The sequence below is a fragment of the Podarcis vaucheri genome (genome assembly GCF_965113315.1).
Source record: "Podarcis vaucheri genome assembly, chromosome: 14".
Classification (NCBI taxonomy): Eukaryota; Metazoa; Chordata; class Lepidosauria; order Squamata; family Lacertidae; genus Podarcis; species Podarcis vaucheri.
Window position 1 is genome coordinate 52,161,504 of NC_138752.1, and position 17,379 is coordinate 52,178,882.

A 17,379-nucleotide genomic window follows, 5' to 3' on the forward strand; every position below is an offset into this window, starting at 1 on the left:
TGCTAGTGACAAGGGACATTTCTTAATTAGAGAATGAAGACTCCTTTTGCCAAAGAGTAAGAGCTTTGCAGCAAGCAAAACTATGGTTTGGCTGAATTCTACAGGCGACTAAGATGATCAGGCTTAGCATGCAGTATTAGGGAGTTATAGTGTTTGAAGCTACAGACCCCACCACCACACTCCCAGTCAGAACAGTAATCAATTCCAAGAATAGATGTTTACATTTCCTCTGGAACGGTAACACCATGGCTGAGAAAAACAGTGTTCTCTGAAACGATATACAAAAAAAGAAAAGGGGGGAAAGGCTAAAAAGGAGAATCCTGAAGTTTGTTGCTGAGAGCTGGTCAAGGTAATCAACTAGGGCTGGTAGCACAGACTGTCACAATTTGTTCTTTTAAAATTCTCATTGCTTTTCTTTTATATTTTAGGGTGTATTTGCTTTCAGGAATGGCTAAATGCACTCCCACAAGACAAGTTCAGACATCATCAGACATCTTAAAAAGAAGGGAAAAAGATGGATTTATGTCATTCATATCTCAATATGGTGCTAAAGCTGCTAAAGCACACTATCAACTCACCAGTGCAAAGGCTGATATACTGCAGGTTATTACAAGCTTGAAACCAAAGAAACTAAGCAGTGAATGAAACAAAGCTGAGCCTGAAACAGCTTCCAGGTCAATCAAAACCTTTCGTGAAAGACATTTCCCTATTCTGAAAGTTTGATACAAATGTGAAAAAATTGCCAATATTGAAACAGAAGACAAACCCCCTAAACACCTGTATATCTTAAAGGCAGATTTTGGAGAAGGATTCAGTGTTAATGTCAAAACACAGTTTCCACTACAAGCTCAAGAGTTACTATGGTGATATATCTGCAGACTTACTAGCAGAATATATTTGCAGAATTCTTCTAAAGGTTCACATCTGTGACAACAATCCTCATGTACTAAGCAACATGCATGTTTGTTTTCCTATATGAAAAGGAACCTAGACATTTTACCAGGAGACAAGCTGTGTTAATGTGTCTGGGTGCAGGAAGAGCTCATGTTTCTGTTCTAAATAGATGCTTATTCATGAAGTAGTATATAGGAGCTGACTACACATATCTCCAAAGCAGATTTCTGTCTTACCCTTCAAAGCAGTAATTAAAACAGACTTACGGAGGGAGGTGGAGACTCCCGGCCAATCAAAGGTGTGTTCTCACATCGGGGGTTCTGAAAATTTGCATTCTGGCTCCTGAGGGGAAGGCAAGAAAGAGTAAAGCATGAAAAGGTCATTCACTTTCTGGTTTACAGTATTTGTGGAAGTCAAAAATAAGGTGGCTGCATTCGTTGTGATCTTGGAATTGTATACATAGAATGTAATCTGTGAACTGAGCCTTAACAGGCAACTGCTGCTCAACAGCAGATTAGGCTGGTGGATGTTATTTCCTTGGCTCAGTAGGCAGGCAAGAGATGTACCACTCCCATGAAGAGTCATAGCCCTGTGGTTATGTCCAAAGAGGCGCATCATATACCAGTCCAAAACACAACCAAAACACGCACATTATTCTGAGTTGTCTCTAGGCAAAGAATTATCTCATATTCCATATTATTAAAGCTTGTGGAAGATGTTCCATTCGTTCCATTACAGAGACAATGGTGGAAATACATTAAGCCACGGGTGGTGGAGCCTTTTTCAGTCCAAGGGGTGGTTTCATTTGGGTGGCAAAAGGGGGCAGGACAACAAATGCAATGTATCTTTGTACTACAGTCTACTTTCTTAACATATTCACACACCTGCTTATAGCCCCCATCCAGAGAAGCAAGAGGCAAAAACATTCAGCGTGCAAAGCAGGGCCAGGGAGGAGGGTGGCCTGGGGTGAGTTCTGGGGAACCAGATAGTGAGGCTTGAGAGGCCACATTTGCCCTGGGCCTGAGGTTTCTCACTCCTGTTTTGAACACACAGCATCTCTACTGGCAAGTGTTTCCAATATTTAAGTACCACTGAGTCTTTTCCCATTAAGCTCTGCAAATATCAGTTTATCCACTTGCGATACAGAAAGATATAAATAAACTGGCTTGCAGCTGCAGTCACATAAAACTCCTTTTTGGTTCTCCAGTAGTAAGTAACTGCTGCCTTCAACTGTATCCATACATTATCTCTTAAACCAAATACCAGGATCCACTCAGGTACAGAGAGCTGCAGAACAGAGCCTCCCTCCTTCCCTCCCTGTTCATCCTCCCACTGCGAATATGTGAAACTGCCAGACCACAGGCCCATTCAAGGACAGTACTACTGACTGGCAGAGCAGTGGCCCGCCCTGGGTCTCAGGAACAGTCCTGCTACTCAGCTAACACTTTTCAGTGGAGATGTCCCTGTGGATGCACATTACCCACTCTATGCACTGAGCACCATCTACTCACATGTACTCTGTGACGGGAGCATTGCTGACTGTGTGCGCCGCTGCTGGGATGCTGGTCTCGCTTCCATAGCTGCTCCCACAGCTGTAAAGACTAGGCATGTGCACCCTGTACAAGTTGTCGTGCGTTTGCCTGTTCCCTTGAGCAGTCGATTCATCCTCTCCATCATCATCTGAACTCCTGCAGACAGGAGGAAAGTTTCTCTTCAGGGCTGCTGCAGAGCAAACCAGACCAAGCACGTGGTGTTGCTTCTCTCCCCCCCCCCTCTTTTCCCTGCTTCTGAGTATTTCAATACAGCAACAGCTTCCTTCTCACAGCAACCACCTCCCTACAGAGAACAGAATGACTCAGACCTCCCACAACTGCAGCCTGGGCTTTCAAAGCCTGTCACATTTCTTCCCACAGAGCCTGCCAAATAACTCAGAACCAACAAAGCAGTCTTCCAGGAGCTGGTGCAGGATAGCTGGGGCTGATGGGAATTGCAGTCCAAAACAGCTGGAAGGCATCAGGCTGGGAGAGGCTGGAATACAGGGTGGCAATGAACACAGCCACTGGATGCGTAGCTAATCTAAGGGGCCAGTATAATATTAAGACTGTGGGGTAAGGAGGCGGCCACACAGACACAGACACCTTTTTACAAGTTAGGAGATTTCCACATTCTGTCAGTATTATTAACCAGTACTGAAGAATATCGGGATTGTTTTATATATAGATAGGCCAACTTCTAGCTTACAGGATCTATTTTGTGTTTGTTTACTACAATGTCTACTGACTGGAACCTGGGCAAAAATAGGGGTTGTGGCAGAGACAGATGTCAAATGGTGGCTCAAGAGCTGAGGCCAATTGCCTACTGTACTCCAGGAGCCAGCCTATATCCAAGTTGCTGCATTCCAAAGATCCTAGCACAAAACACAAGCTGCCTGGCAGAGTCTCTTGGTCAGAAGCAACTAATTCATACCCCTATTTTATAGAGAAGGCATTCTGAGGCTCAGAAACAGGTGATTAGCACAAAACCAGTCATGGCAAGTTTTGCCAGGTTTTAATGGGTTCACTACAGAGTTAGAAACCCTTGCCAATCCACTACAAATCACCCAGAAATCTACCAGTAGATCCCAACTTACCTTCTTCCTATCCTGTTTTTCCTAACCACAGGATTTAATATTTGTGTCTACACCTGATATGATAGACAGGGGAAGTGTTTCCCCCCTATTTGCAGGTTTTTTTGGTACAACACTTTTTCAAAACAGCTCTGTAGATATTTAAAGAATAAATGCACACTCCAAGGCTCACAGAAATAATGAGCAAGTGATAGAGACACTTTGAAAAGTAACGCTATAACCAACCAGGGTGGAGGGTGGACTACATTGTATTCTGAAAGAAAAGTCACGAGAAAAAACCTACGCAACACAGGCCACAAGTGTGTAAGGGGTCCAAAGCGGGCAATGGTTAGAAACTTTTAAGTAACAGACAGAATTGGCATGTGGCTTTCGCATGTCTGAAGGAAGAAGAGGAGGAAGGGCAAAGACTATGGTGCAGCAAAACTCTGCCTGGGCTTACATAACCAGCAGCTTATCTGTGGGACCCAATAACCTTCTCAGGTGTAAGATGTGCTGGTTGCATCACATTCAAAGAGTGATCAAGGAATCTGGTTTCCAAACAGTTAATTGGGTAATTTGAAATGTGTTCCACAAGGTGGCAGTGAACATTTGCTGAACAACAGGAATTAAGGGTCAGCAACACAGCATTTTATGTCTCCTGAACATTTTACAGGTCAATCTTATTAAGTGGTCTTTTTGACATTAAAGACAATCCTAATCGCTCCAGGAAGACTTGCCATCCCATGCCAGTCAGTCCTTCCCAAACAGTCATGACATCTCTCTTTTAATGCATATTTTGCAGCCCACGGGCGTCATATCCTCTAAACTTAGCGTCTTGAATAGTACTATTGGGTAGTGTGAGGAGTTGTGGCTAATAATGTCTGCTTGAGATGACTTAGTGGGTGTATTTTAGTCCAAAATCTAAAAGACTTCCTTCCCTGCTCCATTTGGCCAGTTTCTCCCAGGGTTCCACATTGTCCTGCCATGTACTGCTTGGGTAGTTTGCTTACATCACACAGAGCTGTCAGCTCCTTTTCCTCAGCCTCTGGAATCCCAGCATGTGGATGACACACTATTTTTCCTTTTCATCTAATACCAAAGGCACTGCTGTGGTTTTGAATCGCTGCATGGAGACTGGATGGGGTTAAGGGCTAATAAACTGAGGTTTAATCCAGATGGAGACGTTCCTGTTTAAAAACGATGGACCCTAGAAAAGAGATTCACTCCCCTTGAAGAATCAGGTTCACAGTCTGGGAGCCTGCTCCTGGAGGCAGCTTTATACAGTGGTACCTTGGGTTACATATGCTTCAGGTTACAGACTCTGCTAACCCAGAAATAGTACCTCGGGTTAAGAACTTTGCTTCAGGATGAGAATGGAAATCGTGCTCTGGCGACGCAGCAGCAGCAGGAGGCTCCATTAGCTAAAGTGGTGCTTCGGGTTAAGAACAGTTTCAGGTTAAGAACGGACCTCCGCAACGAATTAAGTACTTAACCCGAGGTGCCACTGTACCTGGATGACCAGGTGGCAGCGATGGTCAGAAGTGTCTTTGGCCAGCTGAGGCTGGTACACCAGATGCACCCATTCCCAAGGAAATGGACATCCAGGGTATTGTAACATAGTCTACATGGGGCTCCGACTGAGGAAAGTCAAAGTGTGGACCATTAACTTTTAAAACTTTAAATCGTTTTTGTCCAGGATACCTTAGGGATCACCCTCCCCCCATATCATCCTGCTTGCTCCCTAAGGTCTGAAGGAGAGGCTCTTCTGTGTCTCAGCGGTATAAGATAGGGTATCTTCACAGTGACTGTTTCCAGATTATGGAATGCCTTGCCCATTGTGTATTGTTTACACGGAGTTGCAACAGCTCTTCAGTGTTTCAGACAGGGGACACTCTAGCCCTACCTGAAGACGCCAGAGATTGAAACCTTCTGCATGCAAAGCAAGTGTTCTAGCACTGAGCTATGGCTGCCGATTCCTGTCTCTTTGATTTGTAAACAACTTAAGACTTTTTCTTAAAAATACTGGGAGGCATATACAATTATCTAAATAAATAAATGCATCGTTTTATACATGGTTGCTTTTTATAAAACTGAACTTTAAATGTTGTAAGTAGCTGTGAGTGGTGCTCTTGTACCAGAAAGAAGAGATATAAACGTTTTTGTAAGCAAAATAAAATAGTCTTGAGTGTGGGGCACCACTGTTCCCTCTGTTTGTGTGCATACCTCTTTTGCTGCCAAGTGTGCGGGACGCTGCACACTATAGAACTGAACATGAGGGCAGTGACAAAGGAGAAGAGAACCAGATAGATAAGCCCTTCCACACCATCATAGCAGAAGCCCGTCAGAGATTGTATGTAATCCTAAAAGGAGAGAAACAGAGCAAACTCTTTCAAGCTCAAGGTGGAAGGCAACACTGCTGCCTGGCCTCCCACCTGCACAATTCCTCCATTCAAACATGTGTAGTAACACTGTGTTTTATTTTGTGAGACTGTCATGGGAGCTTTAAAAAAAATGGTTCACCTTCTAAAATTGCACTTTTAAAAATGCAAAAATAATGCAACAGTATAAATAATAAGAAAAAAGAAATTCAAACCCTATAGTTCTTGGGTGTATTGCTGTAATACATTAAGCATGTTGTTACTGGTCATAGCAATAATTTATAAAGCTCATCTATTTTTATTTTCCAGGTATCACATGAGGATGCTCCAAAGGAAATCAGAACTGAAAGAACTCTAACAAGCAGTAGATGCTGACTTTTCATCCTAATGCTTTCTACAGAGACAAATACATTAAAGTCAACACACAGTTATACGCTTGAGAGCTACCATGGCATAGTAGCCATGAAGCGAAGACAGGAACCAGGAAGCCACCAGTTCAAGCCCCACGTCTGCTACAGACTGAACTAGGTAGCCTTAGGTAAGCTGTTCTCCCTCAGCCTCAAAACTATCCACCTGCAACGTGCAGACAATGATAAACCTTGCATGGTTGTTGTAAGGATTACAGAGCTAACACCCGCAAGGTACCCCTGAACACTACTAAGTATTATTAAAGTTACAAGAACACCAAAAAGAAGAGGAGAGGCACACTTCTTTCTCTGGCTGTTGCTTTTCAAAATCAGTCTTAGCTAAATATGTACCGTATTTTTCGCCCTATAGGATGCACTTTTTCCCCTCCAAAAATGAAGGGGAAATCTGGGTGCGTCCTATGGAGCGAATGCAGGCTTTTGCTGAAGCTTGGAGAGCGAGAGGGGTCGCTCTCCAGGCTTCAGGAACACATCCGCAGCCTAGGCAGCCCTACGGGAGGTCCGGCAGGGATGTCTAGGCTGAGGATAGCAGCCTGCCGCCCGGCGGGCGGGGAGCCCTGAAGCAGAGCGCCCCCCGCGCCAGGCAGACATCCGCAGCGTGGGGAGCCTTGCAGGAGTTTCCCACAAGGCTCCCCTCGCTGTGGATAGCAGCCTGCCGCCCGGCGGGCGAGACACCCTGAAGCAGAGCGCCCCTCGCGCGGGGCAGGCATCGGCCAGCCCCACAAGCTCGGGGGACAGCAGGGAGGCACAGCGCCGCCATCCCGCTGTTCCTCGACCTGGTTCTGTTTCCCTGACCTGCTTTTGGGGGAGAAATAAAGGGAATTTTTTTTTACTTTATCCCCCCCCCCAAAAAAAAACCTAGGTGCGTCCTATGGGACGAAAAATACGGTACATCATAATCCAAGTGTGCTGCTGCCCTGCCTTCATGCCCCTTCAAGCTTTACACAGAACCGTTACCAAATCATTTCCGTGTATCTTTGCTGCCAAGGAAAGGCCAAAATGGCATGCCAACATTGTTTTTTCCTCCAATGGGAAGGCCACCAGATTCAGCTTGTGTAAAAGTATGTGCTGCTCATGGTGTTGTTGCATGGTGAAGCTCAAGATGAGACAAGCTGCCTTGGGCTGAATGCAGTGTTCTCTGTCTGCAAGTGCTCTTGCACTAGTGGACAAGTGAGTTTTAATGTTGTGCAACAAAGGAATCCTGCTTATGCATTCTTGCACAACAACATCCCACTAGTGCGAAACATATCATGAGCGGAACAAATATACTACCAAGTGACTTTAACTTAGCACTACATTTGATACAACCTCTAGTTTCCTTGCAGAAAATACAGTTGGGGCCCACCTGGTTTTCTATATTCTGTCCTTTCGCAGTACACCATATCCCAGCTTTTCACACCACAGCTCTATAGCTACAAGCACCAAGTGATTTACTGCATTTCCTGCCCACTGGTACTCACCAAATGGAGACTCCGACAGTCCACCAGGGCAGTCAGGTGCTGCAGGTTGCTTTCGGTGGTATTCAGAACTCCCTGGATTTGACTGATGTGCTCCTAAAAGCAAGGATGTTAGACAGGTATTGGAATGCAAAGCTGGGCATTTTCTTTACTGGGTTTGTGGAAAGGAATAATTCATCAAGCTTTACCTTGGAAGCAGGGTATTCTTTGACAGCAGACTTCATCAGCTCCAGCACATCATCCTGCATTTCTACCAGGACCTTGTGGCTTCCCGACAGCTTCTGCTCAACACAAACATCATACTTCCGTCATCAGGGCCAAGGCAAGTCAGCAGGCATGCAATGACTACATCTCGTTTTGACAAGCTGCCCTAAATTATTGAAGCACTGTCTAGAAGAGTAGCCACCAGTATCATACACAGGAGAACTGTAGTGTGTCACACTGTGAATTAGAAGCCGGCAGGATGGGGGTGGAAGGCCCCAGGTTCAAATCCCCCCTCAGGCATAAGGCTTACAAGGTGACTTTGTCAGCCTAAGCTGCCTCACAAGCGTTCTGAGAGAAGAAAGGCAAAGGCCTTTTGTGAAAACAAGACTCTGAAACAAAAAAAGTCAGTCTTTATTTTGTGCTTCTTTCCAGGTCTGCAGGTTTCCTATGTACATTGGAAAGTGGGTGGCAAAATTCAGAGTTGGTGTTCCATGTTCATAAAGAAAACACACTCCAATTAGCAAACTACAGGCACACCAAAGTTTTCATTACATAAACACGCCCTGTGGTTTGCTTGTTTTCCTTGTATTATGATTTATTTTTAAAAATACGTGAAGGAGACACAAATTTCGTAGTCTAAATTGTTTTCAAACGTTGTGCCAGGGAGATTAGCTTTATGTACCAGGCCTTTGGGCTTTTGCTGCAATACCCTGTGTGATTGCTACTCAGATAATTTACCAGAGAGCCTGACCTCCTGAGAGAAGACTGGGTGACCAACCAGGTTGCTGTCCCCATAGGGATCATTTTTTGTTTCTGCGCCTGGAAGGGGGTTGTGTGGTGACCTGAATGTGAAGACATGGGTCAGTTTCCATAGCAAACAGCTGTTTTCACATTAATTAAGAGCCCTTCCTTGCTGCTCCCCTAATCAAATATTGGCGAGCGTTTCCTGGCATTTGCTTTGAGAGCAGATGAGATCATAGTGAGAGAAGGTGAATGGCCAATCCTCCTGCCCATTGTTCTTACTACATTCGTTTGGGCTCTCCTTTTTAGCAGCAGATGAAAAAATACTCTGACGTTTCGGAGAAGCTAGCTTGTTAAGACTCCTGGTCATGTCAAAGTACAGCTTAGCGAAAGAGAAGTGTGTGGGCTGAGGAACTCACCTGCTGAAACGGATTTAGGGAGCCAGCATTGCAGACAAGATAATAGTTCAGAGTATCTGTCAAAAGGGAAGACAAAAAAAGGGGTAGCAATCAAGGCTTCATATCTGGCTCTGGTTACAGCTTGCTATTCCTGTCATACCTGAATATTTTGTTCTGAACAACCTGCCAAACAGGTATGCCCTAGAAAAATTGCCAGAGGGGTGGGAGGGTGTGGCATGAAATGAAGCTCAATGAATCTTCAAAAATGAATATTCTCAAATGTGGTGGTATTTTAAAAATATCGCCACCACACAAAATTTCTCTCCTGTATCACATCTGTGGCACTGTATTAAAAAGAGACAAGGCTATTTTAAAAGAAATTTTTAACTAATCACATGACTTTTCTGGAGACGCTGTTCAAAAGTATCATACCACTAAGAGCCGACAGTCTTCCTCTAACCTTTGCATCAAACATAATGCATGATGTTCTCCCTCCTACTCCTCGTGGAGTGTAAAAAAGGCTTTAAAAAACAAATATTTGAACTGATAAAAATGCTGGTATTGGGATGGGGGGACAAAACAAGTAGGCTGACTGAAGAACTGGATGGGGGGCAGAAAAGAGCCAGGAACAAAGTGGAGGGGGGGTGGGACAGAGTTCAACCTGCACCAGACACCCTGCATATCTCTCTCTCTCTCTCTCTCTCTCTCTCTCTCTCTCTCTCTCTGTCACACACACACACACACACACACACACACACACACACGTGAGAAAGCAGACTTTCTTTTACTCTCAGGTGTATAAGAGACTGAAGAAAAATTGATTACTTGAGCATGAGTTAACTTGAGCTGGCCAGTCATTTCTCGCATGCAGAAGGGCTGACATTCCCCACTGTGTAAAGGACAGTGTGCCAACGGCAATAAACGCAACTGCCAATCTGATAAAAGGAAGCCCAACAAAGACCTGCTTCTTGGGCACCAGCTTCAGATAATTTTTCTGAGAAGGCAAGAGGTGCATTTAGGCACCTAACTTTGGTATAACATCCAGAAGAGGACCTACCTCAGGCTGATACAATACAGAATAAAGTCCTTTTCAAAACATGAGAAGGGCCCTCACACTGCTTTCTCACCCAAATTGCATATACAAGCACTACTACTACTACTACTACTACTACTAGGTTTCTACATCATTCCTAAATACTGTCACCGAAAAGGAAAGGAAAACGAGCTCATACAACATTTCACAGCCTGGCTTTTAATCCATTCTTGCTATAGCTGCGGTGGGAGTGAGTTATGCACAACCAACCATTTTCTCCCCAATTCGCCCTGTCAGAGCCGTCCTGAACCAGTTTTAATGGGATTCCCATTTCTCACCCTTAGTCTCTTTGGCTCAGCTTCCATGCCTCCTCCATAAGGCACGGTCACGGACAACAGCCACAAGCAAACAAATAAAAAATAAGGAAGCCACAAGGAAGCTTATGGGACTTGTATTTTGGTCTACACACCCTGCACATGGTGAAAAGGAGGTGGGGGGAAAGCAGTTGTTCTAATTGACCATGGTTTTGTAGGGGAAGAAAAAGAAACAGCCAGAAAAGGGGAGCAGCAGCCAGTGAACAGAGGTGGCCAGACTTCCTCCTTGTTTCACTGCACTTACCATTAATATTGAACACAGTTTCCAGAAACCAGTGCACACGCTGGAGAGACAGCTTCGTATGGGGCCGCCTGCCTGCTAACCAAGGAGCCTGACAGCTGTTATTTATAATTCATTAGCCCGCTTTGGGGCTGCTTCCAGCTGCTGCACCTTCTCTCACCCACTGAATTTCTCTTTGGGAGGACTTGTGCTTGCAGCTCAGCTGAGCCAATCCAATGGTAATCAGCAGAAACTGAGAAAGTAGGGGACTCCTATGTGTATTCCCCAAAAGGGGTTTTGCCATGAATGACTAGGAATGGATGACTATCCATCAGACTACTAAGCATTTGACCCCAAGAAAAAAACCTGTGAATCCAGGTCTGTATTCATGAGCAGGCCTTTCCAGAGCAAGAGCAGAGTCAACATACTAGCACTGCGTTCAAAACTATTCCTCTACACATGGCAATGTACTCTCATGTATGCATCAAGCCACAAGGGGAAACAACAAATTCCAGTGAACCTGAACACCCCTAGATTCTACTGATGTTAACTCCTTGGTAAGGCTATGACTTGGGGTAAACATGTGTATGTCAATTCAAACCTCTACTGTTAAAGAAGAAGTCATTTATTTACAGATTGCCCTTCATCCTACAGGATCGCAGGGCTGTGAACACACAAGACAAAACAATGCCACAATTAATTAAAAATGTAATTGAAACACCACACTGGGCTAATAAAACAATTCAGCAGGAGCATAGCCATGCCCACTTACAGGCTGCCAACAAAGGTTGTGTGAACAGATGTGTTTTAAGCTGTCATCCACAAACCATCAGTGCCAAGGGCAGCCTTTATCTCTAGAGCAGAGGAAGTTCCACAAATCGAAGGGCTGCAGCCCATGATAACTGATTCATCATTCCATGGTTATGGGAATGCTGCTCCAGGCAAGAAACCACAGGACTGACTTTAGGGCACAGACCAGACATTCTTTCAAAATGCCACAAGCTGGATTGATGCACACAACACACCCCTTGGATGAGCTCACAGCCAGACGTGGATGGGGAGTGATGCAGAGAAGCATGCAGGCTTAGGTAGTCTAGACCTGCCTTAGGTGACCGTTGAACACATCAGTGAAATAAAGACATGCTGCTCCACACAGCATTGGATTAGTAACATGAAGGAGTAGCAGCATCACAGCAGTGATCGACAGATTTGAGAAGCAGGTGCACTCTATTCCTGGAGCATTCATACAGCTTGAATTATATTGTCACGGGCCAGACTCTTAGGTATGCCAAGAATAGCTTGCTATACTTTTCATTCAGTGCTTGAGCACCGAAGCAGAAACATGGGAAGTGGGTCAAAGCAAGTACCTCACAGAATCCATGTCACACAAGCCGTGTAGCCCATACTGATCCTGTATATTGCCACATGTGATGTAGACATGCAGGGATGGGGTGGGCTCTGGATGCACACCCATCTAAAACAGTGCAGATGTGTCTCTACTGCACACAGACAACTGTGGATGACTTCAGGACACTAGTGTGCTTGCCTGCACCTCAGTGATCCAAAGAGAGTGACAATTCTGATGAGGAGGAGTGAAAAGTCTCTGTTTAATGCCAGTTTTCTGAGAGGGGCATATCAGCAAAGTGGGCTGCTCTTAGGCGAGCCTGGAGAAATCAATAATTCAGTGCAACTACCCAATGCATGAAGAAGTTGTGCTGTGCGTGCGTATGACTTGTCTATTGGGTGGGGGGAAGCCACACTGACAGTTCTGGAAATTGAAATCCTGTTCGCAGAACGTGCATAGCATGAGTGGATGGGAGAACAGGCTGCCCTGTCAGCATCCCTCAAACACCACCTAGAAATCCCCCACCCCCACAATAATTCAGTCTATGCTGTCTATCTGGTACAGTGGTACCTTGGGTTAAGTACTTAATTCATTCCGGAGGTCCGTTCTTAACCTGAAACTGTTCTTAACCTGAAGCACCACTTTAGCTAATGGGGCCTCCCACTGCTGCCGCGCAATTTCTGTTCTCATCCTGAAGCAAAGTTCTTAACCTGAGGTACTATTTCTGGGTTAGCAGAGTCTGTAACCTGAAGTGTATGTAACCTGAAGCGTATGTAACCCGAGGTACCACTGTATTGGGTTCAACATCCAGGGAGACCAGAAAGGTGTTGCGGAGAAAGGGTTATTTTACTTTAAGAGGTTGTTATAATCGAGTGCAAACCTTGATTGAAAGGGGATGGGGAAAGATTCAACAACCTAACAGGGGTCAACAACCTGGCCCCCACAAAGCCTTCCATGGGTGAACTTGGGCAGGCTCCTCAGCCTCTGAGCTTTCTTTTCTGTTTTTTAAGTAAGTCTCTAGCCCTCCAAGAAAGTTATGGGACAAAATGTGCAGGCACCTTCCAAGTGATTTCTGTGAAATGAGAGTGCAGCCACCTTGTATATCTGTCCTGGTACTAAGATCGCCAGGCGTGGTTCTCTCTCAGTTGCACAATGGGACAGACAAAGGCATATTTAATCAACCCTCATCCTATTCACACTACATAGGGAGCAGAGGTGATTAGAGTGACCCCCTGACTCCATTTCAGAGGGAATGGCTATGATGGGACCCATGAAGCTTAAGCTTATTTTATTTATGTCATAGAATTTGTACACCGTTTGATCGTAAAGCACCTCCAAGTGGTTTGCAAAAATATAGAACAATATGGAGACAAATCCACAACCATACTTTAAAATATACAGAAGTTTAAATGTTGGTGTTCACACAGCACAGGAAGAGGTCCAAACACCAAGAAGAGGTCTGCTTGTGCCTTGCACCTGTCAAAACTTGTTTGCTGCCAAGGGAAGATGGTAATTTAGAGTAGAGAATCAGCAGACGGAAGAGGTTTTTAACCCTTTCCCCACTTGTTGCTTGTCTGCTCCAGATCACTAGGGAGTGGGGTGTCTGAAGTAAAGGAACGATGGGGTGGTGGTGTAAACTAACCATGCACTTCCCCATTCCAAAGCAATCCCTTGCAAAATGAATGTTCTCCTTTAGAAGTAGCATACTGGTTTTTCCGGCTCAGAGGGGATTATGACAATACATGTATGAAGACCAATGGTGATGAGCTCAGAGACCTTGACAACTACTAATTAAGGGAAAGCGTCCCCACGCTCTCTAATTACTTCCCTCCTCCGCCCATCATAGACCTGTTAGAAATGAGAGACTTTTCAGCCCAAATACATGGCGTCTGATGCAGCATCATTCCAGTCAGTTATCCAGACACAAAATATCTTATTGTACATCACCTCTGAACTTTACTGAATCACTTGGTAATAAAACACAATCAGCTGGAAGGACTGGGGCTGGCAAATGGCCTCCTGCCTTGAAAACAAACGTATTGGCTGCACTGGGGTTCCCCTAGCAGTGCAAGATGATTATCCCATCAGCGTCCAACTCTATTGGCCTTATCATACTTAATGAATACTAGATGAGCTGAGCATATAATAATCTAGCCTTCCTGCACACCAAATTGCTTCATTTCCCTCTGCTCCATTTCCCCCCCCCCTCCACACAGCATGTGGAAAAACAAAACAAAAAGAATCTCATCTCTAAACTGTGAGTGGAGAAGATGATACACTTAATCAGATTATCTTCTGCGCCATTTATTCTGCTTAGATTTGAAACATGCCAACGTAATTTGGGTATATTTAAAAGCATTTCAATTTCTGCTATTCACTGTTGTTGTTTTCCAACAGGAGGAAAAATGCCACACTATCTTACAATTAAATGCAACTATGGATATAAGGATCATGCATCATACAGAAGATCACATCTATCGGTCTGGCTGGGATGCTATCAAAACAAGCAATTTATATCCCTGATTAGGAAAAGCAAGCTTGATTTTAATTTCAAATTTTCTTCAGTCAAGTTACTTATGGAAAATTCCCCTATCAAAAGCTTTCCAGCTCAAGGATCTCTTCTGTATTTCTTAAACTCAAGTTGCCTTAGCTAGTCCTGGGTCTTGGCAAAGGGGAGACACATCTGGCCCCATCCACCCACCAAAGTAGGACCAGTTTGCTTCCCCAAACCTTGCCAGAAAAAAACAACCATACACTGAGCTCCAAATGGTAGTTACTTGGGATTGCAGAACTGAAGGGAAGCATTTCTCTGGCCTCTGTCACCAGCTAGGAGACTTAGGACACTAGAAGATTGACTCCCAGGAAGTACATCATGACAAGGGGTAGATCAACGTTGCCTCATCTGTTGGTTGGTTGAAGGAGCGGCTGCTGCCACCCTTGCTTTCCTCTTCCCTCCCCATTCCGTTTTCCTATTGTGTTATGTCTAGCAGATTGTGAGTCTGTAGGCAGAAACTACCATATGTAGACAATTATGAAGTTGCAGATATAGAGCGCAAGGTGCATCTATTTTATGGAATCAGAAAAGCTTCCAGGGCAAAAACAAGCAAGAAAAAACTGTTACTCATGTAGCATTTGCTATAATTCTATGGACATTTACCATCTCTTTTAGGGTATGTATCAGGGACTAGCAGCTGAATGGCACACTGAAGTTGCAGGGGGGTTAAAAAAAAAATAAACAAGAAATACATATCACTGACTTCCCCATTAGTCAAGTGGGGGATATACGTGGAGTGGCTGCAAGGGAACCTTTGGGCAACACACCCTTGGGGGAGGGATATTGCCTGGCCTACCCCAAAATAGCTCCTCCACAAAAAAGTAGTCACTGGTCAAAATTTTATATTTGCCCAAATTGCCCCAGAATACTTTGGAGTGGTTCTGCAATTGCTGTGCTGCCCCCTTGCGCACTTCTAGTCACCTTGGCCATAGTATGTGGCTTGGCACTCTTGTCTTGAGTAGAGTCTGGGGACACTGTTATGGAGGCCCCTTTCCACAGCACCCCTACTCTCTTGCTTGCAGCACAGAGTTATTTGGTGGGGGAGTAGAGTAGTCCTTGCTTTTTGGAGCATGTACTGAATGGTTTCCCCACCATGTCTAAATACATGGCTATATCATGTTTATTTTTACAGATGGGTTAATAAAACCAGGAGTTGTTTATGCATTATAAAGAAATCTTTGTTTGCAGGGTTAGGGGATAATCTTAAATCACCAGTTACTAACAAATGTTGTTTCCGTGTACACAGTAAGATATCAATGCAGATATACAGTTGCTTAAAAATAAATAAATAGGTAGCTAAACCACATTGTTGACAGAACTATCCCTGCCATGAAGGAAGTCTGCAAAGCCCCATTAGAATCCTGCACAAGCACCACAGCTGTCACCTGCTCAGCCAAGGAGCAGTTCAGCCATCTATTCTGCCTCCCCCTTTCCCGCCTCGACTGCTATCGAAGCACCGTTTTGTCAAATGGACCGTTACCTACCGAGACCCAAATTGAAGGCATCATTCATCTGCTACCTTTCTCAGTCTAGATCAGGTGAGGCAAAGCCCAAGAGAGCACATTACTCAGCTAAGGTGTTCAATTACCCCTTTGTCACAGATGTGTCAAGAACCTCTGCTACTAAGCCTAACAAATTAGTACAGAGAGCTCAGGCTTCCCAGGGCTAAGCACAGCTGAATGCTGAGTTTATACAAAGACCCTGAGGCAGGAAACCCTGGATTTCAGCATTTGTGAACATGCATGCAGCTTACTGGGGGAAGGGTACAGACATTTCAGTATTTCTCTACCCTATCCCCAATTTCTTTGAATTTGTAGAGCAGAAGAACAGAAACATCAGTTAATGCCATTTAACAAATAATCACTGATTCAAATTTAAACCAATTTTAAATCAGTGGTGTCTCCTGCAAAAGAGGGTTTGTCTATAAATAAATGTCTCTTGATTCTGAAAATACATAATAGATGTTTTTCTTATATTTTGTTCAGAATGAAAAACACTATTTGTTAAATGCCTTCAAGCTACAAATTGTATTTAGAAATAAGAACATTTTCACTGTTTTATTTCTTTAGTTATAAGCAGTGTTAGAAACTCAGATATATAAGGTAGGTGCCAAATGGCTCCTTACACCAAGGTGTGTGAAAACCTTCAAGATCCAATGATCTCCAGGCAGGCACTGTCAGCATCGCCCTTGAGCCAGTGTCACCAACTGGACTCATCCACTTCAGCCCCGACTGGGCTAGGCGAGCTGGGTAGCACTTCCAGAGACCACCTTCTGCACAGGAACAGGTCAAAGTGCTGTGGACTCATAGCTTAGAGTTGTGAGCACCGGATTCACTTCCACAAGAAGACAGTCGTCGCACAGCAGAGTACAGCAGAGTATATAAACAACTCGGAGACCAGCTCTATAGAATATCTTCTTTATTCTATCTACAACTGTAATACACAACTATATACAGAGCTAAATAGGTCTAAGCATAAATGAATGCTGAACCGCACTGAGTGCCTGCAGCTGCTCTTAGCAGCAACCTTATCTCTACACACGATCTCCAACACTCAGTCTCTCTCTCTCCCTCCCCCCGACACTGACTGACTGACTTGGTGCTGGAGCAGAATAAGTAGAGAGCAGAACACGCCTCCTCCTCTCTGGAGAATCAGCAGACTCCTCAGGAGATTCTTGGATATGGAAGGGGTGAAATCTCCTCAGGCACCAGAAGATGTCAGGCACCAGCCTGATGCCCAGGCATCTTCATT

General features: G+C 44.5%; 1 protein-coding gene across 2 annotated transcripts in view; it reads right to left on the reverse strand.

Moving 5' to 3' along the window:
* Positions 1 to 17,379, reverse strand: part of TTYH3 (tweety family member 3) — a 95,171-nt gene that overhangs the window by 11,595 nt on the left and 66,197 nt on the right. For both annotated transcript variants that reach the window (XM_082199770.1, XM_082199769.1), the window contains exons 8-13: positions 9,124 to 9,179; positions 7,948 to 8,040; positions 7,763 to 7,855; positions 5,723 to 5,859; positions 2,406 to 2,582; positions 1,161 to 1,236 (exon numbers count right to left, since the gene is read on the reverse strand). In XM_082199770.1, the coding sequence (XP_082055896.1) occupies positions 1,161 to 1,236; positions 2,406 to 2,582; positions 5,723 to 5,859; positions 7,763 to 7,855; positions 7,948 to 8,040; positions 9,124 to 9,179 (632 nt within the window). The remainder of the gene's footprint in view (positions 1 to 1,160; positions 1,237 to 2,405; positions 2,583 to 5,722; positions 5,860 to 7,762; positions 7,856 to 7,947; positions 8,041 to 9,123; positions 9,180 to 17,379) is intronic.